We start from the raw sequence: 26,868 nt of genomic DNA, 5'->3' as shown, positions 1-26,868 counted from the left end.
GGGGAGGGGAGTGGCGGTGGTGGTTCCTCGACCGTTCCCGGGAGGTTCCACCGGTTGAAGCCGTTGCTGACTCAGTTCGGGTGGCATGGCTTTGAGTCGGGAAGCCATGATCTCGGTCATACTCCTCCCGACGGCGAATTTCGTTCTCGTGCCGCCGTTCGCGCGAAGCATTGATAGAGCTTCGCGCGTCTCGGCGACTGTTGATGGCGTGTCGCAGATCGTTCGGCGGATGGGCGAGCGGTAGAAGATGATTGGCTGCCTGAGTGAACAGGCGCCGGTATCCCTCGGCGTCGGGGGTCCGAGGAAGTCCGTCGGCTATCCGGGCCAGAACGCCTCCGACTTCGCTCGGCGTATTCATAGCTCGGGCGAAGTCGGGGTTCAGGTTGCGTCCGAAGAGCGGATTCTCGCGTCGTTGCCTTGCATCTTGCTCGGCTTGCTCCTGAGTCCGACGGCGATCTCGTCGTCGGGAGTTCCTTCGTTCCCTGAAGACGCGTTCTTCCGGAGTTTCTCCCATCTCTGAGACCTCGTCTCGCGAGACAGGCTGCTCCGGATCCCGTTCTCCAGCTGCGTGATGTCGTCGGATGTTCCTGCGTCGGTTCCTTCGTCGGCGGGACTCTCGCTGAGGCGGTTCTTCTCCGGGTGCAGTCGGTTCATCGTCGGAGACGGCGAGCGATTCTGCCCTCCCAATGAAGAGGATGTCGGGGTAGAACGGCATTGTTGCCGCGGCGGATTTCTTTCCGTTCTCCTTTGAGGTCGGAGGAACGGGAAGAATGATTGGCCTCCCTCTGATCTCCTTCTTCCTTATGACTTGTGTCCATTCTTTCGTTGGGGAAGTAGACAGCGGAGTCTTCCGGGTCAGCGAGCTTCTAGCTCCAGCCTCCCCGGAGGCGATCTTGTTCCGAAGAGCTGGAGGTAGTGCTTTTCCAGCATCCTCGGAGTTTGTTGGAGGAGACTTCTGTTCCGGTAGATCCGCGAGGCGGTGTAGAATTCCTTCTTCGTCCGCCACGGATGAGATTGTTCCGAAGCAGAATGTGGATCCGGGGCGCATGGTAATCTTGCTGTGGAAGGTGACGGCCATTGAGCTAGCTTGGATCGTCGACACACCCCCTACCTGGCGCGCCAGCTGTCGGTGTTTTGGGTCCGACCGCACACCCGGGGTTGCCCCTCAAGGTGCTTTTAGGAGTAGGACGGTGTCGACGACTGTAGCAAAATGGTTCGTGCCGATCGCACGAGGGACAATGGACAAGGTTTGCAGGTTCGGGCCGCTTAGAAGTGCGTAACGCCCTACGTCCTGGTGAGTATATGAGCGTGGTTACAAGAGGATTCTCTGGATAGAAGGCACAGAGAATGTTTGTGGGTGGCTAAGTTGAATCGGGTCTGAAGGGGTGCCCCCTAGGCCTTATATACTCGGCCGTGGAGCATTACATGTGATACGATAACAACAAGTAGCTGAAAGATAGTAAACCTCTTGAGTTTATCCTTACGTAACCTCCGCCGACTTATCCTCGCATGGCTCCGTTGCATGGGGGCTTCAGCGCGGGAAAGTCGGGTCTCTGTTTGTGATTCATTCGTTTGACGTTGTGGGCCGCCTGTGTTTGCACTAATCAGCCCCACGTCTTCTTTATTGGTTGTCTTTCCCTAGGCCCACGAAAGAATGACCTTACGAATTATTTGGGCCCTTGGGCTTTTCGTGAGGCCTTTTACTTCTTTAGTGGACCCAGGGGATATCTATCCCCCACAGCAGCACCATGTGGAGTTGGGTTGTCGAAGGGATGAGGCCACGCCAAGCACTGTGTGCAGGTGTGGTTGGAGAGGGGCGCTGAGTAGGGCTGGAAGAAGCCGTGGAGGAGGGGTTGGTGGCAGTTAGCTGGCAGCCAGAGGTGGGGAGCCGCCGCCACCACGAGGCACGCCCCAGACAACCACCTGGAGGAACGCGTGCGGGCGAGGGCCGCCGCCGACGCGAGCCACAGTGCGCGTAGGCATTGGTCGCTGCCGACTCGAGCAGCCATGCGTGCGGGCGCAGGGCACCGCCGCTCAGGCACTCAGGGGCATCCCCCGGCGGCCGGGAAGAAGCGCAGGCGTGGAGGGTGCACTGGCGGGCCCAAGCTTGCGGAGAAGAGGACAACACAATTTTAAGCCCGACGACACAGAGAGGCGCGCGCGGCTTGGAGGGGCCACCCCGGAAGGGAAGGAGAAGAGACTCCCAGGGACGACTCTGGGGTGAAAGTTGTGGGGTGGGAGAGAAAACCCTAACCTACTCTGATGCCATGTAAGAAATGGAACTGCATGTTCTATTCCATAGACGGGGTACATATATATAGACTCAGAACCCTAACCCTAATAGGCCAGCAGTGCAACAGTGGTGTCAGCCCACATACCAAGAGAACACACACAATCTAACAAATTATGTAGGATTGCAATGTCAAGAGCATTCTAATCTTGTGTTCTTCCTATTTCGGTGTTTTGATAATCTTGTGTTCCAAAGGAACCCTTAAAGAACGAGGAAGAAAACAATTTAATCTTCATGAGAATTAAAATATAAGAAATTTAGTCCTCATCATATTCGTAGGATGGAAACAAAGAACCATGCTTTGCCATGCTTTGTCCTCGTTCTCCACATGCCCTTATGAAAAATTTCTGACTAACATCCATGGTCGATCCTAGATATGGCAACGAGAATCGATTTTTCATAGGTATTCCCCTATAAAATAAGGTGTATATTTTTTGATAAAGTCTTTAAAGTAAAACTTTGACCATTAATTTTTTTAAAATATGACATCAACAAATACAAATTAGGCATCATATTAATGTTTTTTAATACAAATTCAAGTATATACACTAAAAATATATTTGTGCTGAATTGTTGGTCAAAGTTTCAAATTGTTGACTTTTCTAAAATCATGCACACCTTATTTTATGGGACAGGGGAAAACACTATACTCCCCCTACACTTTATTACATCAGTTTTTAGCGATATTAATCTTGTTTAAACCCTGTAGCATGATAATAATGTGTAATGTGTTAATATAAATATTGTATGATTTTCTAAAAAATCCAAAAAATAATAAATAATATTAATTATCTGAGTTGTAGAAGAAGAATATTTTAAAGAGATGTAATAAAATATATTAGAATGTACAGACAAGAACCCGTAACCATATATTTTCTGCTCTTTTCTCCCAGTACCCAGATTGGACGAAAATTTATGCAGACATTTTTTACCTATGTCCACTTCAGATCAATATATCAGCATAACGTTTTGATCCCTTTCAGGCCTAAACAATCTTGACGGTTTATCTGCTACAAGACGCAGCAGCAGCAGCTTACCCGTGGACCGTGGCTCCATGAACACAAGCAGATACAAGATTCACGGCAACTTCATGAATAAGAAACCCTAAAAACAACCATTACAGTCACACGATGTATCCTGCTGAGAATTCTGAGTGAACACGGTCCAGCGGCCTCTGGGTTATCTGTCAAGACCATTATTGACTGCTCCACAGGCAAACCGTGAAAAAACATTCCAATGCACTTCTACTTGAAGCAGCAGCAGATCATAAACAAAAAAAAAACATCCATTGTTAAGGTGAGTTATAGCGCAGCATGTCGAAAACATCAAGTGTCTACGCCTTATTGTTCTTCGCCAACTCTTCCACATCAAGCTCCACTGCCAGTACTGGACCATCCAGTTTCGTGGCCATGCCGCTGTTGCACAGACAGTAGGAACAAACATTTAGCACATGCACGGTGTGGGTATTAAGTGAGATGAGAGGCACAACAGACCTGTTCTCGACTAGACCGTGATCAACAGCGGTTCTTAAAGAGTATATCACTCTGCCAAGGATGTCAGTCATTGGGACAGGTCCAAACAAGCGGCTATCTCTAGCTTCCTGTTGCCAAACCGAGCATGAAAACATTAAGCAAAAGAAAGGCCTTCGTTGAAATGCAATACTCTTAATTATATTCACCGCGCTTCTACAGTGATCCCTTTTACACAACAAAATCAAGTACAACACCAACTAACATAATTAATTACGCAAGTTACTGTTACAATCATCATGGACACAATAAAATATACATACCTTTGGCTTAAGGACTAGGTTGTCTGCCAGGACCCAGCATTGGTCTTTCTCGAGCACAAACGGCTCATCCTTCTCATCATTAGAGACCATCTCATAGCCTTCCAGGGCAGCCAGTCGTCGAATAACAAAATTGCCAGATTTCTCTGGGTCTTTTAACAAGACAACGTCCCCGACAAACACTTCCCTGTGGAGAAAATTTTACACGCTAAAGACTATTAAAAACATCTTAAGCAATAGGTGATGTCAAATGGTCTCTGGCTATCAGGTGAAGTTGCTTTACAAACCAGCCAACCAGGTTTCCTTCATGTTGATGCTTTAATGAGTTTTCACTAAAATGCAAAAATAAAATCTATTCCGTGAGATCCAACAGGTGAGAATTAACTATACTTCACATAGTCCACAGTTTGAAAATAATGTCACATTATACAAATAGATGGACTGTGATTAACAGCTGTTCTTAAAGAGTATTAAATGAAAGGAATGCAGTAACGTTGGAATATATTATGCATTGACTGCATTAGTTGATTATTAAAAAAAAACTCGGCCGGGGAGGCAAAGACCGTCCTCCTCCGGTATTATATTAAGAAGAGACCGAAACATGGTCTTAGCAAAGAAAATCCTCGAACCCTAGCCCCACATCACTAGCGGGCTGCCACCGCCCACTCTGCAACAGCCCAACCAGAGGGTGGCGCGTAGGACGTAACCCGGGAGCGGGCGGGGTACAACGAGAGGATATTTTTAACCAAGCTAGAATTCGCAAACCCGGGACCTAGAGATACTACCCGGAAGCCTTAACCATTATTACACTAGAGGCCCTTTCGCTGCATTAGTTGATTATCAAACATGCAAATAAGAATCTAGGTAAGAATTGTAGCTAGGGGCATCTTTAGTCTTTACCGTGCTTGTGCAATATAGTTAGCTTAGTTAATGAGATGGATATTAACAAAGTCCAATGCTTAGTTGATTATTTCTGTTTTAGGCTTAGTTGTTACCGTCTAGAAATAGCAAATATATATGGATTCAAATAAAGCATCAAAATGCAAAACAAAGGCTAAGCAGTTCCTGGGTTAGTTTTATAATAGTTTTTGCAGTAGGAAACAGAATAAGAAATTGGCATGGCAAGACAATATTAGTTTACTATTATTTTACATTCTATGCAAAATAAGACATCCTTAGAGCATCTCCAACATCTCCTAAAAATATTTCTCCCAATATATAGATATTGGGACGTCCCTAAAACTTTAAATCCTAAACAAAATACTATTACTCCAACAACTCCCGATATCTAGAGCTTGAGAGGAGGCCACCTGCAGGGCACGGAGTCGACACTTGAGCGCATGCACGGGAACTGCTGGACGTGGCATCCATGGCTGCAGGAAACAGCGTTGAGTAGGTTGACCTGCCCAGCGATACTGGATCTGAGGGCAAGGTTCAAAAAACGCAATTAAACGAAGATTAATCTCGATTAAACGCTAGTGGTCTTTGTTAATATCCATCTCATTAACTAAGCACGGACAAAGGGAGGTCAAGCCAAAAGAGGTAAAGAACAAGTTGCAATCAACAGTTTGGGGCTCACATTTTGTCCATGAACTTCAGGACAAATTCTGTAGGGGGAACGGTGTTTTGCCCCCTAACCAGAAGTCTAATTGTGATTTTATCCCTCTTTTTTAACTCTGTGATTTTACCCTTGCGATTTAAAAAATGAGACATTTACCACCTAGTTTAGATGCTATTAGTTGAGGGCGGATTAAACAAATTAAAAACAAAACCCATAAAAATAAGATGTGAAATGACTCAAATACCCCTTGTTCATCCTGATGCCCATCCTCTTCCCTACTCATATCATCTTCTATGGCGGGGTGGCTCTGTGCCTGGTGGTGGCTTGCGGACGCACTGGCAGTGTGCAGTGAAGGTAGCGTGATGGCAGATATGCGGGGCCACAAGTGTCTGGAGTATGATGGCGTAGAAGCAAGGCTGCTTGGGGCTAGCCTGGAGCAGAGCACCTCAGGGCGGCATTGGAGAGTGGAACTGGGGCGGCAGGCTTGGAAGTTACCGTGTGGGCCTGTGTGCAAAGGGTCCAGCGGGTGCTAGGCAACGGGCAAGGTTTCGTGGCCAGCCAAGACATGGTGGTGTGCAACCCTTGGAGATGCGCCACACCATCGTGCAGGGACCACTCTGGTTGACTCTTCTTTGATGCGTGGTCCACAAACTTTGTCCTTGGCAAAAAGTCTACGGTCGACTAGGACTCGCACTGCATCATGATGACTGCGTTCATCGAGGTTGTTGTTGTTGCCATAGCGACCCAGCTCGTGAGGCATACTCTTCGGAGAGGTCATCTTGTGATGTTTGGGTTGGCCCTGAACTAGTCTTCGTGGTTCCTGGATGTAGGTGCTAATACATGCCAATTTTTTTAGTGATATTCAAATATGTGCTAATCTTTTGAATGATATTAAAATACTTGATGTTAATCGATTGAATCCTAAAAAAACTCGATCTGTAGGGTTAAGACACCCCATGTATTGTATATAAGAAGAACACCTTCTCACACAGGTCGAGAAAACTCCCGAACCCCTGCCCCACTCATACATAGCGACACCGTAGCCCATGTGAGCACGACCACGACCGGGCCGAACCTTAGACCATGTGATTTGGCATGAGACAGACGAATGGATCTTTTTAACCCTAGCCTAAAATTCGCTCCCACAGGTTGTCGAGCTCAGAAACTAAGTAGTGCTACTCAGACCACCTAACCAACTCGGCTAGAGGCCCTTTCGCAATCTATTGAATATGCAGGTCAATGGTTTCAAAACAGGGGTAAAATCACAGATAACTAGAACAAACCAGGGGCAAAATCATATGGGTATATTTGTCCTTTCATACAAAAGTTAACACCGTTAATATGGCATGAATGCATGATAGAATAAGAGCAAAGTGGCTTTTCGTTTTGAAATTGGAAGGGTAAGGCCTGTTTGGCAACAATGTTTCTCAAAACAATGGTTAACAATACTATAATTTGCAATTGTCATGACAATACCATAGTTTTGGTCAACTCCAAAAATACCATGGCTTTGAAAAATATTGTTTGGATACAACATTGTAAACCATGGTATTAGGCAAAAGCTAGCCATGCCATGAAAACTTTGGATTGGAGTGGAGTTTCCAATACTCCAAAAATACCATGGTATGGTTTTGAAAACATAGATTTCAGAAATGCAATCAGACACCTTATAGCATAAAATACTATGGTATTACAAAAAATCATGGTATTTCCTAGAAACTATAAAATACTTTACTTCCAAACATGCCCTAAATTCACAAAGTTAAAAAAACATCCAGTCAAAAAAACAAAGTTAAAAAACAGGGAGCAAAACCACAATTTTAATACAAAACAGGGGTATGAATGCAAGAGTCCCAATTCTGTATTGTATATGGATGGAAACCTTGTCCAAGTTTACATCCAAATGTGCAAGACCTACCGCCATCTGGATTGTGCACAAAGAATCATCAATGTTTTGGTGTAAGCTATACCAAGCCCACAAGACAAGACTGGGCTATGTAAACCCAACCAGCCCAAATAGGAGGGATACTATACTAAAACCCTAACCAGGAATCAAATTCAGAAAAATAAAGAAGGTAAGCGCTCCTGTTCTTTTCCGTAGTTGCCCCCTTCAGAATTGGGAGTAATTATCTACTTCTTGTGTTCTTGGGCATCCTTGTGATGCAGCAGTTTGTCTGCCTTGCCTCGTTCCGTATACATTGATCACACATATACTTGGCACAAATTCCTTTTATCACAGTTTATTGTCCCACAGATGTAGCCTGTTTGAGCCATCAATTCGCCAGTTTACATGGATCAATGATATCCACGGTCCTAAGACGAGAAGATCAGGCATGCACCCATGTCATAACTACTGTGTTTGAACCTCTACATTATATAGATTAAGTCACTCTGGTTGTGTGTGCACACTAAAGGTGAGCACTGAGCAATACCAATGAATATCTTGGGTAAATCCCAGTATAAGGAAGAACAATATATAAATTTACACACACAAAACTCTGGCTTCGGATACTTAACAGTTAAGGCACAAACACTTGTCAAATTTCACTGGTTCCAACTTATTGCAGACAAGTTCAGTGAATTTTAGATGCTATAATAGGGCCATGAAAGAAATAGAAATGTGATAGGTGGAATGTAAATAAAAAAGCATAGGAGCAACCATTTTAAAAATGGTACTTCCAGGATTTCAATGGAATTTCCGAATGAGCTAGTATTGTATAAATTGTCACCTAAAGTGTTCCCCGTTATTCAACTTTTGATGTATTGGTGCAGATACTTAATTTTCCGCCACAAAATAAACCTTGAGCGCATGCATACATTGCGGACTAAGGAATAGCATTTTTTAGTGACTGGCAACATAAAAAAGAAGACTGCAGCTAACCAAGGGCAGAGGAGAAAGGAAATTAAGTGCTTACGTGGGGCTCAAATTTGCGAGCTTTCTGACAAGGACGGCTCCTCCAGTTGGAGATACGATGGGAGCCATGGCTTCTTCCCCTTTGGTCTGACACACGTAGGTGAGCTTGCCATGGAAGAAATTTTTGAATATCACATCAGTTAGCTGCGTGCTGCTGATCTGGCCCACATTATATTTCTGCTTGGATACGGATGCAGAGAAGAGAAATGCATGTATAAGAAAAGAGTTCAAGAAAAAATGTTATAACATGATGACGTGAAAATGGGGGGAAAATGTGGTGTTGTGTTTGCAGTCTCGACCTCTATTCCTGAGCAGACAATAAAAAATCAGTCCACGTTGTGCTATTATTCCATAGTTGTTGCTGCTGCAGGCATAACACGCGTAGCGGTAGCGTTATTTGATTGATGTAATTTTCCATATAGTCCAGCTAAGCTAGTGTACAAGTACAACAGTGTTGTGGTGAAGGGCAAATGGATTGAACAGTGTGGTAGAATCGACGAGTGTACAGACTCAAAGGTAGATAGAGGGAATTAATTACAGAGCAAGATGTGCTGCTACTAGGGTCCTTGGATCTTGAGAGAGGGTGGAGTAGGATTTAGAAGAAACATGGGGCTGGGGAATAGATGGATAGGTGCAGCACCTTCAACGAGAGGGAGATGCAGTAATCAAACTTGTGTGCGGCATAGCGGAACCAAGTCGAGAGCGAAACCATCCTCCCAAACCCCTGCTTGCCGCCTGCTCTGCTCTTCCACGCCCTCCTCCAGGAGCGCACGCACTGATACCCCACCCCTCTCTGTTTGGGGAGGGAGCTCCTCCTGCCCGCTGGCCGCCGCTGGTGCTCCACGCAGTCCGCAAGCAGAGGAGAGAGCGGGGAGCGGCGGCGGCGGAATGAAACTACAAAGAGGAGGCGGCGGCCGTCGCGCAAAGAGGACCTATGATGTTTTCCCCCTTACTCCTTTCCGCAGGCACAGTCCGTCCGTCCACTGCATAGGGGAAGTATTCCGTAGGCGGGCTTCTATAACCTAACCAATTCTTTGTGGGCTGGAAAATGGATAGGCTGGGCCTCTTTCATTCAAAACTATCCTTTTCTTTTTTTTCTTTTTGGCTTATGAGTGAAATTACTTAGAATATATATTGTAGCCATAGGTAGGCTAGTGTATAGTACCGAATTTTTTTGTATTTTGGCGCTTTTTTGGAAAAAAAATCATATTTAGACTAAAAAATTTTAATCTCGTTTTTGGACCTTTTGCTCGGCGACATAGACTATGGCGCCGAGATACGTGTTGTGTCGGCACAACCCGGACGACGTGGCGTCGACGTGGCACCGAGCTCGGTGCCACAGATCTTGGCGCCGAGCTCAGTTGTGTTATTAACAGTTTTGTTGGGAACACATAAGCACAAAGCTTGTCTAGCTTAGTTGGTAGAGCGCAATGCTTTTAACCTTGTGGTGTTGGTTCAAGCCCACAGTTTGCGTTCTCAATACTTTTTGTCCTGGTCATTGATTTGTTTTTTTTTTGTTTATGTCCCTGATTTGTCCGTCCAGATTTAAATCTTACCTAGATTTTTTTTTGTATTTGTTACTAATTTGTTTTTTTGTTTATGTCGCTGATGTGTCCGTCTAGATTTATTTCTCATCCAATTTTTTTTGCTTATGTCACTTAGTACCTGCACACAAAACCTTTTTACTTGTGCTCTAGGAAATGTAAAGAGATTAATTGTATAGATGTGCTTCTATGTCCTAACTTCATTATTCAAGCAAACATACACTTGGGAAGCTCACTCGAATCCGAGCAGTTTCACCTTGCCAAGGAAGTGGCACAGTTTTACCTTGCTATAATCATCTTGATATTTGGATGAGTAGTGATAAAGACAAAAAAATCTGGATGAGAAATAAATCTGTACGGATACATCAGCGACTTAAACAAAAAAAATTCAGTGACAAAGACAAAAAAAAGTATTGAAACACAAAATATGAGGCTTGAAAACCTAGGACCACAAGGTTACGAGTCTTGCACTCTACCAACTAAGCTAGACAAGCTTTGTGCTTACATCTTTCCAACATAACTCTTGATAACACAATCGAACTCGGCGCCAAGATCTGTGGCGTCGAGCTCGGGCCACGTCGGTGCCACGACGTCTGGTTTGTGCCAGCGCAGCGCGTACATCGGCGCCATAGGCTATGGCGCCGAGCAAAGGGTCAAAAAATGACATTAAAATTTTCTAGGGTCCAAACGTGATTTTTTCCGAAAAAGAGCCAAAATGAAAAAAAAATCATGTATAGTACTACCTGAAAGTCCTAGAGGGGGGTGAATAGGCGTAATCTGAAATTTACAACTTTAAACACACACTACAAGTCGGGGTTAGCGTTAGAACTAAAATCAAGTCCCGGAGAGAGAGGAAAACAAATCAAATGGAAATCAAGCGAATGAAGACGGTGATTTGTTTTACCGAGGTTCGGTTCCAAAGAACCTAGTCCCCGTTGAGGAGGTCACAAAGACCGGGTCTATTTCAACCCTTTCCCTCTCTCAAACGGTCACTTAGACCGAGTGATCCTTTCCCTTAATCAATCGGGTCACTAAGACCCCGCAAGGATTACCACACTCTTAGGTGTCTCTTGCTTTGATTACAAGTCACTTGAGAACAAGAATGAGAAAGAAGAAAGGCAATCCAAGAGGCAAGAGCTCAAAAGAAAACGAAATCACTCTCTCACAAGTCACTAAGTATTTGAGGTGAATTTGGGACTTGGAGAGGCTTTGATCTTTTGAATTGTGTCTAGGAGTGAATGCTAGAGCTCTTGTATTGAATGTGATGTTCATAAATCTTGGATGCTTGGAGTTGTGGTGGTTGAGGGTATTTATAGCCCTCAACCACCAAAGTAGCTGTTGGGGAGGCTGCTGGCGATAGGCGCACCGGACAGTCCGGTGCGCCACCAGACATGCATTGTAAGTTGTCCGGTGCGCCGCCACGTCACCCAATCGTTAGGGTTCGGAGCGAAGTCAATCGTTGGCGCGAGCTAGCCGTTGCTCCGCTGGCACACCGGACAGTCCGGTGAATTATAGCGGAGCGCGCCTGCGTTTTCCCGAGAGTGACTGGTTTGACCCTATACTGTCCTGGTGCACCGGACACTGTCTCGTGCGCCAGACCACAGCACAGCCAAGTCCTTTTTGCTCTTTTTAAATTGGGTCCCTAACTTGAATATTTATTGGTTTGTGTTGAACCTTATGCATCCGTAGAACATTATTCTAGAGCAAACCAGTTAGTCCATATATTTGTGTTGGGCATTCAACCACCAAAATTAATTGTAGGAAAAGGTTAACCATATTTCCCTTTCAATCTCCCCCTTTTTGTGATTGATGCCAACACAAACCAAAGCAAATATTTAAAGTGCAGAAATGAACTAGTTTGCATATGGGTAAGTGCATAGGTTACTTGGAATTAAATCAATTGATAATCTTACTAGATACGAATGGATTGCTTTTCTTTTCTTTAACATTTTGGACCACATTTACACCACTTGTTTTGTTTTTGCAAATTCTTTTGGAAAATCTTTTCAAAGTCTTTTTGCAAATAGTCAAAGGTATATGAATAAGATTGCAGAAAGCATTTTCAAGATTTGAAATTTCTCCCCTTGTTTCAAATGCTTTTCCTTTGACTAAACAAAACTCCACCTGAATGAAATTCTCCTCTTAGCTTTCAAGAGGGTTTAAAATAGATACCAATTTAAAGATGAACTTCTAAAGATACCAATTGAAGGGGTTTTCATCATAGATACCAATGTGAAAAATACCAATTTAAAACTTTATACCAATTGAAATCTTGCTTTCTCAAGATAAGTGAAGCATGGATACCAATTGAGAAATTGTCAAATATCAATTAAAGCTTTATTTTGAAAATTTTGAAATCATGGTGGTGCGGTCCTTTTGCTTTTGGCTTAATATTTTCTCCCCTTTGGCAGTAATCGCCAAAACGGAGACGTTTGAGAGCCATTTTACTTTCTCCCTATTGGTACAAGTAAGTAAGAGTGAAGAATTATACCAATTTGGAGTGAGCGAAGTAGCGACGAAGGGTAAATGATACCGTTAGAGTGGAGTGGAAGCCTTGTCTTCGTCACATACTCCATTTCTCTTTCAATCTACGACTTAGTATAGAAATATACTTGAAAACACATTAGTCGTAGCCTTGGTACATAAGTAATAAGAAATATGCATTTGTACCAAATGAAAGAGATATGATCAAAAATATATAAATGAGCTATGTGTGCAATGTTTCAATCAAAATTCTGAGAATCAAGTATATTTAGCTCATTCCTAAGTTTGCTAAAGGTTTTATCATCTAATGGCTTGGTAAAGATATCGGCTGATTGATTCTTGGTGTTTACATAAGCTATTTTGATATCTCCCTTTGTTGGTGATCCCTCAAGAAGTGATACCGAATGTCTATGTGCTTAGTGCGGCTGTGTTCAACGGGATTATCCACCATGCGGATTGCACTCTCATTATCACATAAGGGAGAGACTTTGCTCAATTTGTAGCCATAGTCCCTAAGGGTTTGCCTCATCCAAAGTAATTGCGCACAACAATGGCCTGCGGCAATATACTCGGCTTCGGCGGTGGAAAGAGCTACGGAGTTTTGTTTCTTTGAAGCCCAAGACACCAGGGATCTCTAAAAGGGAAATGTGCCCTTGGGCAATTTCAATAATGTTTTGGTGATTAAGTGCTCAACACGATTAATTAAGATCTTATGTGCCAAGTAAAGTGAGAAGTGCAAATCAAAGAAAAAGGTATGTTTCTAGACTTAGTACATTGTTTTGAGTACTAATGTGTTTTGTCTAAGTGCTAGAAACAGTGAAAAAAGAATTGGAAAAAGAGTTGGCTATGTGCAGCAAACTCCAGCTCGGCTTGGCACATCGGACTGTCCGGTGGTGCACCGGACAGTGTCCGGTGCGCCAGGCTGGTCCGCGTGAACTCGCCGCTCTCGGGACTCGACGACGGTGTATGGCTAAAAATCATCGGACCGTCCAGTGGTGCACCGGACTGTCCGGTGAGTCATCCGCGGCGAACTCGTTGCCCTCAGGAAAAGCAAAGGGGCGACATGGCTATAATTCACCGGACTGTCCGATGGGGCACCGGACTGTTCGGTGAGCCAATGGTCGCCTGCGCCAACGATCGGCCGCGCAATCTTCGTGCTACATGTGGACTGCTCCAACGGTCAGCTGGTGCACCGGACTGTCCGGTGCGCCAGTCAGCCTAGAGGAGCAACAGTTGGCTCTGCCCGATTTGGAAGGAAATCGCGCACTAGACCATCTACAGGACCTATCCGGTGGCGCACCGGACTGTCCGGTGCGCCACTCGACAGAAGGCAAGGATAGCTTTCCTTGTTGGTCTTCAACGGCTCCTAGCTGCCTTGGGGCTATAAAAGGGACCACTAGACGCATGGAGGAGTCATCCCAGTATTCTCTAAGTATTCTAAAGCATCCAGACTCCGCTCCCACGCATTCGCTTCATTGTGTTAGTGATTTGAGCTCCATTTGAGTTGCGAACTCCGTGTGTTGTGTTTCGAGCTCAAGTCGTGACTTGTGTGCGTGGTTGTGCTGCGAATTTGAGTCTCGTGTGTGTTGCTCTTCCCAACCTTACTCAGTGCTTTCTTTGTGATCAATATTGTAAGGGCGAGAGGCTCCAACTTGTGGAGATTCCTCGCAAACGGGAAGAAAACTATAATGAAGAAAGTCGTGGTATTCAAGTTGATCATTGGATCACTTGAAAGGGGTTGAGTGCAACCCTCGTCCATTGGGACGCCACAACGTGGAAGTAGGCAAGTGTTATTTGGCCGAACCACGGGATAAAATCACATGTCTCTTGTGATTGTTTTATCTGTGATTGTTTTGTCCACAAGAACTTGCCTCTCAACTACTTAGTCGCACTAACACTTCTATAACTAAGTTTTGTGGATATTTAGTGTTTAATTTTACAGGATCACCTATTCACCCCCCTCTAGGTGCTCTCAATTGGTATCAGAGCTAGGCCTCTCCAGTGTGGGCTTAGCCGTCCGGAGATGACGATGTCGTCACAAGAGGTAACTCTAGAACTTCTTCTAGGCGATGGTTCTAATTATAAATCTTGATTTGTCTCTATTTATAATGCTTTCATGCATATTGATCCTAATTTAAGACAGATCTTTAGTAGAAGTATTTTCCCTCTGAAATTAGTAAAAATCCTTCTAATGTTGAACTAAGATGTCTATCTCTCAATCACCATGCTTGCAACATCTTAGTTGACTCTCTTTCTAGAGGTGCTTATTTTGCCATCATGAGCAGTGATAGTGATTTATTTGTTGATGCTCATGACCTATGGACTAAAATTAAGTTGAAATTTTTTAAGTCCATATGCACTGCTTCTGCTCCCTCTATTGCTGGTGGTACTAACTTGTCCAAGGGAGAAGAACAAGAATGATGGACACCAAGCGATGGATCCTCCTCACTGACAGGTTCGTCTTCCACTAGTTATAAATGTCTTATTGCTAATAATGATAGTGGAGGCGAAAGCAATGATGAGGAGGAATATGAGGATGATAGCGAGGATGAGTCTTCATCACCACAAGGTACATTTTTCTGTATTGCTTCCACTGATAATAATGACAAGGAAAATGAGACCGACGATGTGGAAGAAGAGGAGATACGCCGGTTCTACACCCATCTCAACAAAGAAGACAAAGTGCTCTTGGTTAAGCTGTTGAGGAGGAACAAGGAACAAGGCGAGACGCTTCGAGGCTAGAGGAAACTCTCATCAAAACCAACGACAACCTGGAGAAGATGACCAAAGAACATGAGGAACTAAAGTGCTCTCATGACAATTTGGTCCAACGGAACAAGAAACAAAGACAATTGAGGAGTAGACGCCATGATCGACTTCCTCAAGATATTTACAAACATGTGGTGAATAAGCTTGAGGAAGGAGGAACCGCAGCAGGGGTCAAACTCCACGAGAATAGAAGCCTTGGTAGTGTGCTTCAATTGGTATCTTTTGATAATAACTAGAATAGAAGCTTCATCTTGTGCCACAATACTATAACTTGTTCTAAGTTTGGTGTCTTAGCAACAAGAAAAGGTCAGGATAAAGGATCAGGCACAAGTGTGAAGGAGCTCCCTAGAGATAAAACTTTCAAGATGGAAATCTTAAATTGATGGCAAAAGGAACTCCGCCTACTTAGATGGAAAGTACACCATAACATGGTAAAGGTACAAAAGGAGGTATTGACCTTTTTGCGTATTTGTACCTTAATTTTCCTCCAATGCTTGTGTTGCATATGTTTAATGTGTAAGGGGGAGTAATGTTAGTGTGTTGCATTTTCCCTGCTTAATACCCTGATGTCCCTTGACATCATCCTATGTTCTTGCTTGAATATGGTTTTGGTGTTTGATGTCAAAGGGGGAGAACTTGTGCATTAAAGCTTACCTCGATCTGAAAGGAAAGGTTATCTTTAGGGTGAAGATTAATTTTTTGTGTGCTAAAGGACTCAAAGGGGTTTCCTTGAGTTCCTGGTGCACCGGACACACCGGACAGTCCGGTGTGCCAAGCCAAGCTGGAGTTTGTTGCACATAGCCAACTCTTTTTCCAATTCTTTTCTCACTGTTTCTAGCACTTAGACAAAACACATTAGTACTCAAAACAATGTACTAAGTCTAGAAACATACCTTTTTCTTTGATTTGCACTTCTCACTTTACTTGGCACATAAGAACTTAATTAACCGTGTTGAGCATTTAATCACCAAAACATTATTGAAATTGTCCAAGGGCACATTTCCCTTTCAGTTGGTATCGACTCAAGGAAACATTATAGACCTTGTGCAGCTTGTCAGGCAGGGAAACAGGTGGGAAGCACTCATCACAACAAGAATGTGATGACAACATCAAGAAAACTGGAGCTTCTTCACATGGACCTCTTCGGACCCGTTGCCTACCTTAGCATCGGGGGAAGTAAGTATGGTCTTGTAATTGTTGATGATTTTTCCCGCTTCACTTGGGTGTTCTTTTTGCAGGATAAATCAAAAACCCAAGGGACCCTAAAGCGCTTTCTAAGGAGGGCTCGAAACGAATTTGAGCTCAAGGTGAAAAAGATAAGAAGCGACAATGGGTCCGAGTTCAAGAATCTGCAAGTGGAGGAGTATCTTGAGGAAGAAGGCGTCAAGCACGAGTTCTCCGCTCCCTACACACCACAGCAAAACAGTGTGGTAGAGAGGAAAAACATGATGCTTATCGACATGGCGAGAACGATGCTTGGAGAATTCAAGACGCCCGAGCGATTTTGGTCGGAAGCTATGAACACAGCTTGCCACGCCATAAACCGGCTCTACCTACATAGCCTTCTCAAAAAGACCTCGTATGAACTCCTTACCGGTAACAAACCCAACGTTTCTTACTTTCGTGTATTTGGGAGCAAATGTTACATTCTGGTGAAGAAAGGTAGACATTCTAAATTTGCTCCCAAGGCAGTAGAAGGGTTTTTACTAGGGTATGACTCAAATACAAAGGCGTATAGAGTCTTCAACAAATCATCGGGTTTGGTTGAAGTCTCTAGCGACGTTGTATTTGATGAGACTAATGGCTCTCCAAGAGAGCAAGTTGATCTTGATGACATAGATGAAGATGATGTTCCGACGGCCGCAATGCGCACGATGGCGATAGGTGATGTGCGACCACAGGAACAACAAGAGCAAGATCATCCATCTTCCTCCACAATGGTGCATCCTCCAACTCAAGACGGTGAACAGGTACCTCAAGAAGAGGGACAAGATCAAGGGGGGCATAGGAAGAACAAGTGATGGAGGAAGAAGCACCACGGGTCCCTCAAACTCAAGTTCGAGCGACGATCCAAAGAAATCACCCCATCAATCAGATTCTGGGTGACTGTTGGGGCGAAGGCGAAGACGCTACCCTTCGCTCGATGCCTTCGCCAGCCTCGCTGCACCAACGGAGACAAGACGGCTGGCAGACTTTACCCTTCGTCCCACGCGTCGCTGGACGAAGGCCTACGACGAGGTCGTCCCATCCCGCGGCCTCATCCAACATGGAGGCCCACGTCTGATCCGGTCCATTGTAACAGGCCCTGCGTGGCCGCTGCGCATTACGGGCCTAATTTGTAAAGGTTTCCCTGTAATTACAGTCTGTAACCCTGCTTTATGAGAATATTCCGGGGATAACCTAGGCGCCTGAGGGCACATGCGTCCTTAACTCAAGATGCTGGGCACTCAGGTACCTATAAATACCCCCGCACAGTGCCCTTGAGAGGCTAGATTAACAGAGCTATTGCCATCTCAAGCTAAAACCTTATCTTCATTGCTTTTACTCCCCCGTTGGATCAACTTGCCCAGGAGAGCAAGTTCCAACATTTGGCGCCCATCGTTCGTGCTACGGAAAAACCACCCGCGATGGCACCCAAGAGAGCTAGCTCGAAGGCTGACGAGGCTGCGAAGGCAGCACTGCTGGCCGAGAAAAAAGGCAAGGCCCTCGTCGACACCACCCACCAAGAGGCCACCGAAGACGACGCACTCAGCAAGAGGCAACACAACGAACAACCCACTCCCGAAGGCAGTCTCCGCACCTGCAGCTCTGGAGGACAACCGCAACTTCCCCCAGGCTTCGCTCCAGCGGAGGGCGCGGACGTCATCGAGGACGGCGAAGTCATCGGCGTTTCAGCGGAAGAGCAGCTACAGCTGCGCGCCTTGCGCATCAAGAACCGCAACCTCCAGAAGCAAAAAGAAATCCTCAAGGCCAAGCGCCATCGTGTGTCTGCACAAGCTAAGGTGCGACAGATGATACGCGACGAAGAGCAGAAGGCTCAGGAGCTCGAACAAGAGATCGCGCTCATGCAGCGCGAAGGCCACCTCTGCCTGCAACACGGCCCACCCCTACAACAGCGTGCACAAGTCGAAGACCTGTACTTCCCTCAGCGCGGCCACGCCATCCCACACGCCGCGGCATTCCAAGGTGTCAACTACCTTGACGAGCGAAGTCCCCTAGCGCCACACCTGCAAGTGTCACCATGGCCCGCCAACTTCAGGGCAGGGACCTATCCCAAGTACAACGGCAGTACTGACCCAGCACAGTACATCATGAGTTATCAGGTCGCCATTGCATCATCCGGAGGGGACGACGCCACGATGGCCATGTCATTCATCATCGCCCTCGAAGGCCCAGCCCTCACCTGGTACACCAGGTTGCCCCCATTGTCCATCGACTCCTGGAGAAGTCTCCGGGACAAATTCTTGCTCAATTTCCAAGGGTACCGCCCAGACACCGATGCCTTGGCTGAACTTTCACTCTACAAGTAGCTGGAAAAAGAGACTCTGCGGGAGTACTACCGCAAGTTTCTGACCCTCAAGTCACAACTGCCTTCGGTTGATGACCAGATCGCCATCCACTACGCCATCAGTGGCCTTCGGGCCGGCGTCCTTTACAGCCACTGCATCAGGGATCCGCCCAAGAACCTCCAGGAGCTGCATCAGCTATTTGAAAAATACGCCAGATCCGAAGAGCTCCACCAGCGCAAAGTCGAGTCTCAGAGGAAACCCAAAGACACTCCACAGTCCAGCCGCACGTGGACGAGGCCCTCGCAGGTAGACTCCAGTCGAGATGGCCACAATCAGCAGCAGGTGCACAACATCGCCAACCAGAACCCCGCTAGCGAGGCCCCTCGTCGCCAGGAGTATCCCCCTCAGGGCCGCGGAAACGGAACTCGTGGTCGGGGCCGGGGACGCGCGCAGCAGCCACGCAGATTTTACTGCTTGTTCCACGGCGAAGACTGCGCCCACCCTACAAGAGACTGCCCAGAAACGAAGGTCACCAGAGACAGGATGGCACGAGCGCAACCAGCCGACAACCCTAGAGTTGTCGCGCACACATACCAGCAACCCCCTCAGCCATACAACCACGGCCCCGCTCCGCACCCACCGCACCACGCATACCAACATCACCAGGAGGTACAAATCGTACCTCCCCCCCACACCAGCAACAGCAAAACGTCCACCACCACAACCACCCCCAAGCCCCAAAGCAAGAAGACTTCGCCGATCAGCCGTATCATGGAGTCATTCACATGATCACTGGGGGGTCCAGCGCCGACTTCGACACAAAGCAGCAGAAGAGGGACCATTACCGCAGCATCAACCACGTCGTCGTCACCAGTCCAGTCGTGTAGACAAAGTGGTCCCATGTGCCATTGACCTTCGACGCCCGCGACGTCGACCTGCGCAGCGCACCACACATCGATGCCATGGTTATCAACTACAACGTGGCAGGATGGGATCTGCACAAAGTCTTAGTCGACAATGGCAGCCAGGCAGATATCATTTTCCTCCATGCCTTCAATCGCATGGGCATAAGCCACAGCCTGCTCAAGCCTTCGGACAACCCGCTGTACGGCTTCGGCGGCAAGGGCACCTTTCCTGTCAGCAAAATAGAGTTACCTCTCTCCTTCGGTGTAGCACCCAATGCCCGAAGTGAGCAAGTCACATTCGACGTCGTCGACATGGTGTACCCGTACAACGCCGTAATGGGCCAGGGCTCCATCAACAAGTTCGAGGCAGCCATTCACGGACTTTACCTGTGCATGAAGATCCCAGGTCCGCAAGGCGCCATCACAGTCTACGGCAACCAGCAGGCTGCACGTAACATAGAAAGAGACTTCGTTCCCATACAAAGAAATGTACACTGCCTCACGGCCCAGCGCGAGGTCCCCGAATCTGCCAGCCCAACCGCTAAAGTGCATGACAAAGCACAGCTGCAAAGCAACGGCGGGACCAAGACTGTCCCCCTCGACAATGCGACACCCAAGCAGATTGTCACCATCAGCGAAGACCTCACTTCGCATGACGAGGAGAGACTCATCTGCTGTCTGTCCAAGAATAAAGACGTCTTCGCCTGGTCCGCCCTCGACCTGGTCGGAGTCAGTCGCTCCATCATCGAGCACAGCTTGGGAATTGACCCTTCAGTAAGGCCGAAGAAACAGCGGCTGCGCAAGATGTCTGATGAGAAGACAGAGGCCGCCAAGGCTGAGGTACATTGCCTGCTTGAGGCCAAATTTATCGAGCCAATTTCCTACCCTACATGGCTCGCCAACATAGTGATGGTGCAGAAGAAGAGCGGCAAATGGCGGATGTGCATCGACTTCACCAGTCTTAACAAGGCCTGCCCCAAGGACAACTTCTCGCTGCCTCGGATCGACAAAATCGTCGATAGTGCGGCCGGGTGCAAAGTCATGTCACTGCTCGATTGCTTCTCCGGCTACCATCAAATATACATGAAGGAGGAGGACAAGGCGAGCACTAGCTTCATAACACCCTTCGACACGTATTGCTTCATCAGAATGCCGGAGGGACTTAAGAACACCGGGTCTACTTTCTCTCGGCTCACCAAAATAGTGCTCGAGGGCCAAGTCGGCAGAAATATATTCACGTATGTGGACGACATCGTCGTCGCCAGTAGAAGCAAGGAAGACCATCTGGCTGACCTCGCCGAAACGTTTGCGAACATGCGGGACGCACGACTTCGCCTAAACCCCGAAAAGTGCGTCTTCGGTGTTCGCCAGGGGAAAATCTTGGGCTACCTGGTGTCACACCGTGGGATTGAAGCCAATCCAACCAAAATCCAGGCTATCATCAATATGATGCCCCCGCAGTCAGCCAGAGACGTACAACGACTAACAGACAGGTTGGCTGCCCTCAACAGATTCATCTCCAAATCCGCAGAGCGAAGCCTCCCTTTCCTCAAAACACTCTGCGGCGCAAAAGACTTCGCATGGGGACCAGAGCAGGCAGCGCCTTCGCTTCATTGAAGCAGTACCTGTCAGAATTGGCGATTCTTACAAGCCCCGACCCCTCGCTACCCCTGTTGCTCTACGTCGCGGCTTCGCCGCATGCGGTCAGCGCAGCGCTGGTTCAAGAGCAGAGCAGAGAGGGCACGATCAGGCAATGTCCATTTTATTACGTCTCCGAAGTACTTACGACATCAAAATGTAATATGACGGAACTGGAAAAAATAGCCTATGCAGTTGTTATGGCCTCGCGCAAAAATTGCGCCATTATTTTGAAGCATTCAAGGTCCGGGTCACCTCAAATAGGGGACTCGGCGAATTATTCAGAAACCCGGAGGCATCAGTCCGGATTGCCAAATGGGCAGCCAAACTCTCCGGCTACCACATCACATTTGAACCCAGGACAACCATCAAGTCACAAGTCCTAGCAGACTTCGTCGTCGACTGGACTGGGCCAATAACACAGCCGGACCCGTCCGTAGAGAAGGTGTGGACAATCCATTGTGATGGCGCATGCTGCCACGCGGGGGCAGGCGCCGCTGCAGTCATTACTTCACCCACACGAGTCAAGCACAGATACGCAGCACGCCTCAGCTTTGCTTTAGAGTCTGACAGATGCACTAACAACATAGCAGAATACGAAGCTGTCATCCTCGGCCTTCGCAAGCTAAGGGCACTTGGCGTCACCACCTGCATCATCAGAACAGACTCCAAGGTAGTCGCCGGCCAAGTCGAGAAAGACTACGCAGCGAAGGACCCCTCACTTATGCAGTACCTCGCGACCTATCCGTAGTCTCGAGAGGCAATTCAAAGGTTTCACCCTGCAGCATGTGGACCGAGCCAAGAATGAGGAGGTCGACGCATTGGCCAAGGCAGCCGCCAGAGGCAAGGCCCTGCCCTCCGACGTATTCTACCATGTCATCGGCACGCCAGCCGTCCGCAGCCCAGAGGGGCTCCAAATAACCAATGACAGCGAGGGCCACCGCATAGTCAACCTTATCATGACCGAAGACTGGTGGGCACCAATAACCCTGTTCCTGTAGGGGTACTATCATCCAACCGACATCAATGAGGCCAAGCGCCTCAAACATCAAAGCCGGGACTTCACACTAATTGAAGGCCAGCTTTACAAGAAGGGGGTCAGTCAACCCATGCTTAAATGTGTCACCGAGACCGAAGGCGTCCAAATTCTGCGCGAAGTCCACAGCGGGACTTGCGGCTCTCACGCAGGGCCTAGGGCCCTAGCCGCAAAGGTAATCCGTCAAGGTTTCTACTGGCCCGCCATGATCTGCGCCGCAAATCGGGTCACAAGGTCCTGCGAAGCCTGCCAGAAATTTTCTCCACGCTCGGGAAGCCCTTCGCAATTCACGAAGCTAATCGCCCCACACATGGCCTCTTCAGTGCTGGGGCCTGGACAATGTCGGGCCCCTGCCCACGGCCTAGGGGAACCTCAAGTTCACCTTCGTCGCTGTCGAGTATTTTACCAAATGGATCGAGGCGAGGGCTGTATCCACAATAACATCGAAGATCGCCCAGAAATTCTTCTAGCAAAACATTGTTTGCCGCTTCGGAGTCCCGTCCGAACTCAAAGTTGACAATGGCAAGCAATTTGACAGCCAATACTTCAAGGATTTCTGCTTCTCCATTGGCACCAAGCTTGTCTTTGCCTCAGTATACCACCCGCAATCCAACGGAGTTGTGGAACGCGCAAATGGCAAAATTTTCACAGCCGTCAAGAAGATGCTCCTCGATGACAAAAAGGGCAAGTGGGCTGACCTGTTACCTGAAGCGGTCTGGGCACTGAACACGACTGAGTGCAGGGCGACTGGGTTCACCCCTTTCCGCCTTCTATATGGATCGGAGGCCATGACCCCGCAAGAAATAAAACATGGGTCACCACGGACAGTCCCGTCAGCCGTCCCCGACGTGGACGAGCCCACTTCGAAGGACCTCATCGACGGAGACCGCGTCTTCGCCCTACAGGCTCTAAACAAATACCAAGATCAAACAAAAGCATGGCGCGACCACACAGTCATCCCGAGGGAATTCAGCGAAGGAGACCTCGTACTCGTCCGGACAGCACAGACAGAGTCCCGGGGCAAGCTGGAGCCCAAGTGGGAGGGCCCCTTCATCGTCAAGATGAAGGCGTCGCCCAGCGCGTACAGGCTCACAACGCCATCCGGCGAGGACTTAGAGCATTCTTGGAACATTGATAATCTCCACAAAATTTTTGTTTGACTCCTCAGGGCCAGCTCGCCCTTGTAATTCGCAAAACAATTTTATTCTGGCCCGCACTCTTTTCCTCCCGGGGGGTGAGGTTTTTAACGAGGCGGAGCCATGTAATATTGTCGGGGACCATAATTAGGGGTACCCCCAAGACTCCTAATCTCAGCTGGTAACCCCCATCAGCACAAAGCTACAAAGGCCTGATGGGTGCGATTAAGTCAAGGCTCAGTCCCCTCAAGGAACACGATCTCACCTCGCCCGAGCCCAGCCTCGGGCAAGGGCAGCCGACCCCAGAGGATTCACGTCTCGCCCGAGGGCCCCCTCAAGCAATGGCCACACCTTCGGCTCACCCGAGGCCCAGTCTTCGCCGAGAAGCAACCTTGGCCAGATCGCCACACCAACCGATCGTATCGCAGGAGCATTTAATGCAAGGATCACCTGATACCTTATCCTGACGAGCGCTCTTCAGTCGACAGAGCCGAAGTGACCGCAGTCACTTCGCCGCTCCACTGACCGACCTGACAAGAAGACAGCGCCGCCTGCGTCGCTCCGACTGCTGTGCCACTCGACAGAGTGAGGCTGACAGCAGCCAAGTCCGGCCTCGGGCGCCATAGGAAGCTCCGCCTCGCCCGACCCCAGGGGCTCGGCCCCCGTCTCGACCTTGGACGATGGACTCCGCCTCGCCCGACCCCAGGGCTCGGGCTCAGCCTCGGCTCCGGAAGACGACAAACTCCGCCTCGCCCGACCCCAGGGCTCGGACTCAGCCTCGGCTCCGGAAGATGACGAACTCCGCCTCGCCCGACCCCAGGGCTCGGACTCAGCCTCGGCTCCGGAAGACGACGAACTCCGTCTCGCCCGAGCCTAGGGCTCGGACTTGGCCTTGGCCTCGGACGACGGTCTCCGCCTCGCCCGACCCAGGGCTCGGGCTCGACCTCGACCTCGGAAGACAGACTCGACCTCGACCTCGGAGGAGCCTCCGCCTCGCCCGACCCAGGGCTCGGACCGACCACTTCACAGGGGGGGCATCATTACCCTACCCCTATCTAGCTCAGGCTACGGGGAACAAGACCGGCGTCCCATCTGGCTCGCCCCGGTAAACAAATAATGATGGCGCCCCGCGTGCTCCATGACGACGGCGGCTCTCAGCCCCTTACGGAAGCAAGGAGACGTCAGCAAGGACTCGACAGCCCCGACAGCTGTCCTTCCGCAAGGCTCCAGCGCTCCTCCGACGGCCACGACATCACATGAACAGGGTGCCAAAACCTCTCCGACTGCCACGACAGCGTGTACTTAGGGTTCTAGCTCCTCTCTGCTAGACACGTTAGCACACTGCTACACCCCCATTGTACACCTGGACCCTCTCCTTACGCCTATAAAAGGAAGGTCCAGGGCTCTCGTACGAGAAGGTTGGCCGAGCGGGAGAACAGGCCAGCGCATAAGGCTCTCGCTCTCTCCCACGCGGACGCTTGTAACCCCCTACTGCAAGCGCACCCGACCTAGGCGCAGGGCAACACGAAGGCCGCGGGTTTCCCCTTTTTCCTGTCTCCTTCCCCCCTTCGTGCTCCATCTCGCGCCGACCCATCTGGGCTGGGACACGTGGCAACAATTTACTCGTCGGTCCAGGGACCCCCCCGGGGTCGAAACGCCGACAGTTGGCGCGCCAGGTAGGGGCCTGCTGCGTGTTGACGAACAGCTTCCCGTCAAGCTCCAGATGGGTAGTCTCCAGCAACCTTTCCAGCCCGGGATGGTGCTCCATTTCGGGAGTCTTGAGTTCATGTCCCTCGACGGCGGCTACGACATGATACTCCTTCCTCCGCCGCGCGACAGCGACAATGGCGGCCGACAGCCCGCCCACCGGCGGTGGAACCGACAACGTCTTCCCCTCGTGGTGGAAGAGCAACATCTGGGTCTGTCCCGTCACCTTCCCCGCCGACGGAGGAGGAGGTGGGGCAGGCATGGCCAAGCAGGAGGCGGCACCTCGTCGGCTGTCGAGCGAGTCGACGGCGCCGGCGCCCCAACGGGGGACACGTCGGGCGACGACCTCGCGTCTGAGACGAAGACGAGCGTCGTTTCCCCGCAACACGCCAACTCCAAGCGAACGAACGACCCCAGCACGCTCGCGAGGGACTTGCTGGGCGTCACCCTCGTACCTGAGACGACGGTGTAGTCCGCCCCTGACGCGACTTCGTCACCGCCTGTCGACCAAGAGGTACCGACCGGTTCCCATCTCGTGCCTTTTAGATCCAGCTGCGACCCACCGAGCGACCCCGCTTTGGTGAACGCTTTTATAAAGGCATGTTCAAACCCTCTGGGGTACCGTATGCGGTCGCCCTAGGACAGACTGACGGTCGTCTCGACCTACGAACCCTCGGGTTCCGAGGAAGATGACGAGCCCGACTTTTGTTGGGATTTCTCCGGGCTCGGTAACCCCAGTGCCATGCGGGACTTCATGACCGCATGCGACTACTGCCTTTCCGATTGTTCCGACGGTAGCCGCAGCTTTAGCGACGAGGACTGTGGCCCAAGTCGTGAATGTTTCCACGTCGATCTAGGGGGTCCCGGCGAAGGCAACCATCTTGGTATGCCGAAAAACGGCGATCCCCCTAGGCCTGCGCGTCGCGTTGACATCCTTCGGGAGCTAGCTGTGGTCCCAGTCCCTGCGGGGGGGGGGGGGGGGGGGGTCAGGACGCACAGCTCGAGCAAATCCGCGAGATGCAGGCCAGGATCGACGCGGGAGCAGGAACACTTGAGCAGTTCCGACGGAACATCGGGCAGGAATGGGCAGACCAAGCTCCGGCCGGAGAAGCACACCATCTACCCCAGGGCATCCAACACCGCATTGCCGACGACGTCAGGGCAAGGCCGCCACCGGCTTCCAGTGGGGTCGGCCAGAACCTGGCTGCGATAGCAATACTACTCCGCGCGATGCCGGAACCATCGACCACCGAAGGGCGGCACATCCAGGGAGAGCTCAAGAATCTCCTGGAGGATGTCGCGATCCGACGGGCCAAAAGCTCTGCCTCCCAAAGGCTGGGGTACCCCTCGGAGCATCGCGCCGCAACTTCCCGATTCATGCGGGAAGCCTCGGTCCACACCAGGCGCACGCGCAACACAGCGCCTGCGGCCCCGGGTCGCCTCGGCAACGAGCACCACCACCGCAACCGTCGAGCCCACCTCGACGAGAAGGTGCATCGAGGCTACCACCCCAGGCGTGGGGGACGCTACGACAGCGGGGAGGATCAGAGTCCCTCGCCCGAACCACCCGGTCCGCAGGCTTTCAG

General features: G+C 49.2%; 1 protein-coding gene across 4 annotated transcripts; it reads right to left on the bottom strand.

Annotated features, from left to right (window-relative positions):
• Window positions 1-3,193: 3,193 nt before the first annotated feature.
• LOC100193542 (uncharacterized) lies at window positions 3,194-9,536 on the bottom strand. Of its 4 annotated transcripts, XM_020547402.3 has the most exons (7): window positions 9,195-9,531; window positions 8,854-8,918; window positions 8,556-8,731; window positions 5,390-5,500; window positions 4,083-4,266; window positions 3,784-3,890; window positions 3,215-3,705 (listed from the first exon to the last, which is right to left on the bottom strand). In XM_020547402.3, the coding sequence occupies exons 3-7, from the start codon at window positions 8,621-8,623 to the stop codon at window positions 3,624-3,626; spliced, it is 552 nt and encodes a 183-aa protein (XP_020402991.1). In that variant the 5' UTR covers window positions 8,624-8,731; window positions 8,854-8,918; window positions 9,195-9,531; the 3' UTR covers window positions 3,215-3,623.
• Window positions 9,537-26,868: the final 17,332 nt, after the last annotated feature.

This window comes from Zea mays, chromosome 2 (assembly GCF_902167145.1).
Source record: "Zea mays cultivar B73 chromosome 2, Zm-B73-REFERENCE-NAM-5.0, whole genome shotgun sequence".
In the NCBI taxonomy this organism is placed as follows: Eukaryota; Viridiplantae; Streptophyta; class Magnoliopsida; order Poales; family Poaceae; genus Zea; species Zea mays.
Note: the sequence above shows the minus strand (reverse complement) of the source record. Positions and strands in the feature narration are given on the sequence as shown.

Bases quoted from the DNA above. Each gene is read 5' to 3' on its own strand.
- LOC100193542 (XM_008668966.4), bottom strand. From the start codon at position 9,266: ATGGTTTCGCTCTCGACTTGGTTCCGCTATGCCGCACACAAGTTTGAT. The intron at 5,501-8,555 runs GTAAGCACTTAA...CCTTGCCCTCAG, and splicing joins CTCGCAAATTTGAGCCCCAC to ATCCAGTATCGCTGGGCAGG. The intron at 3,891-4,082 runs GTATGTATATTT...GTTTGGCAACAG, and splicing joins ACCTAGTCCTTAAGCCAAAG to GAAGCTAGAGATAGCCGCTT.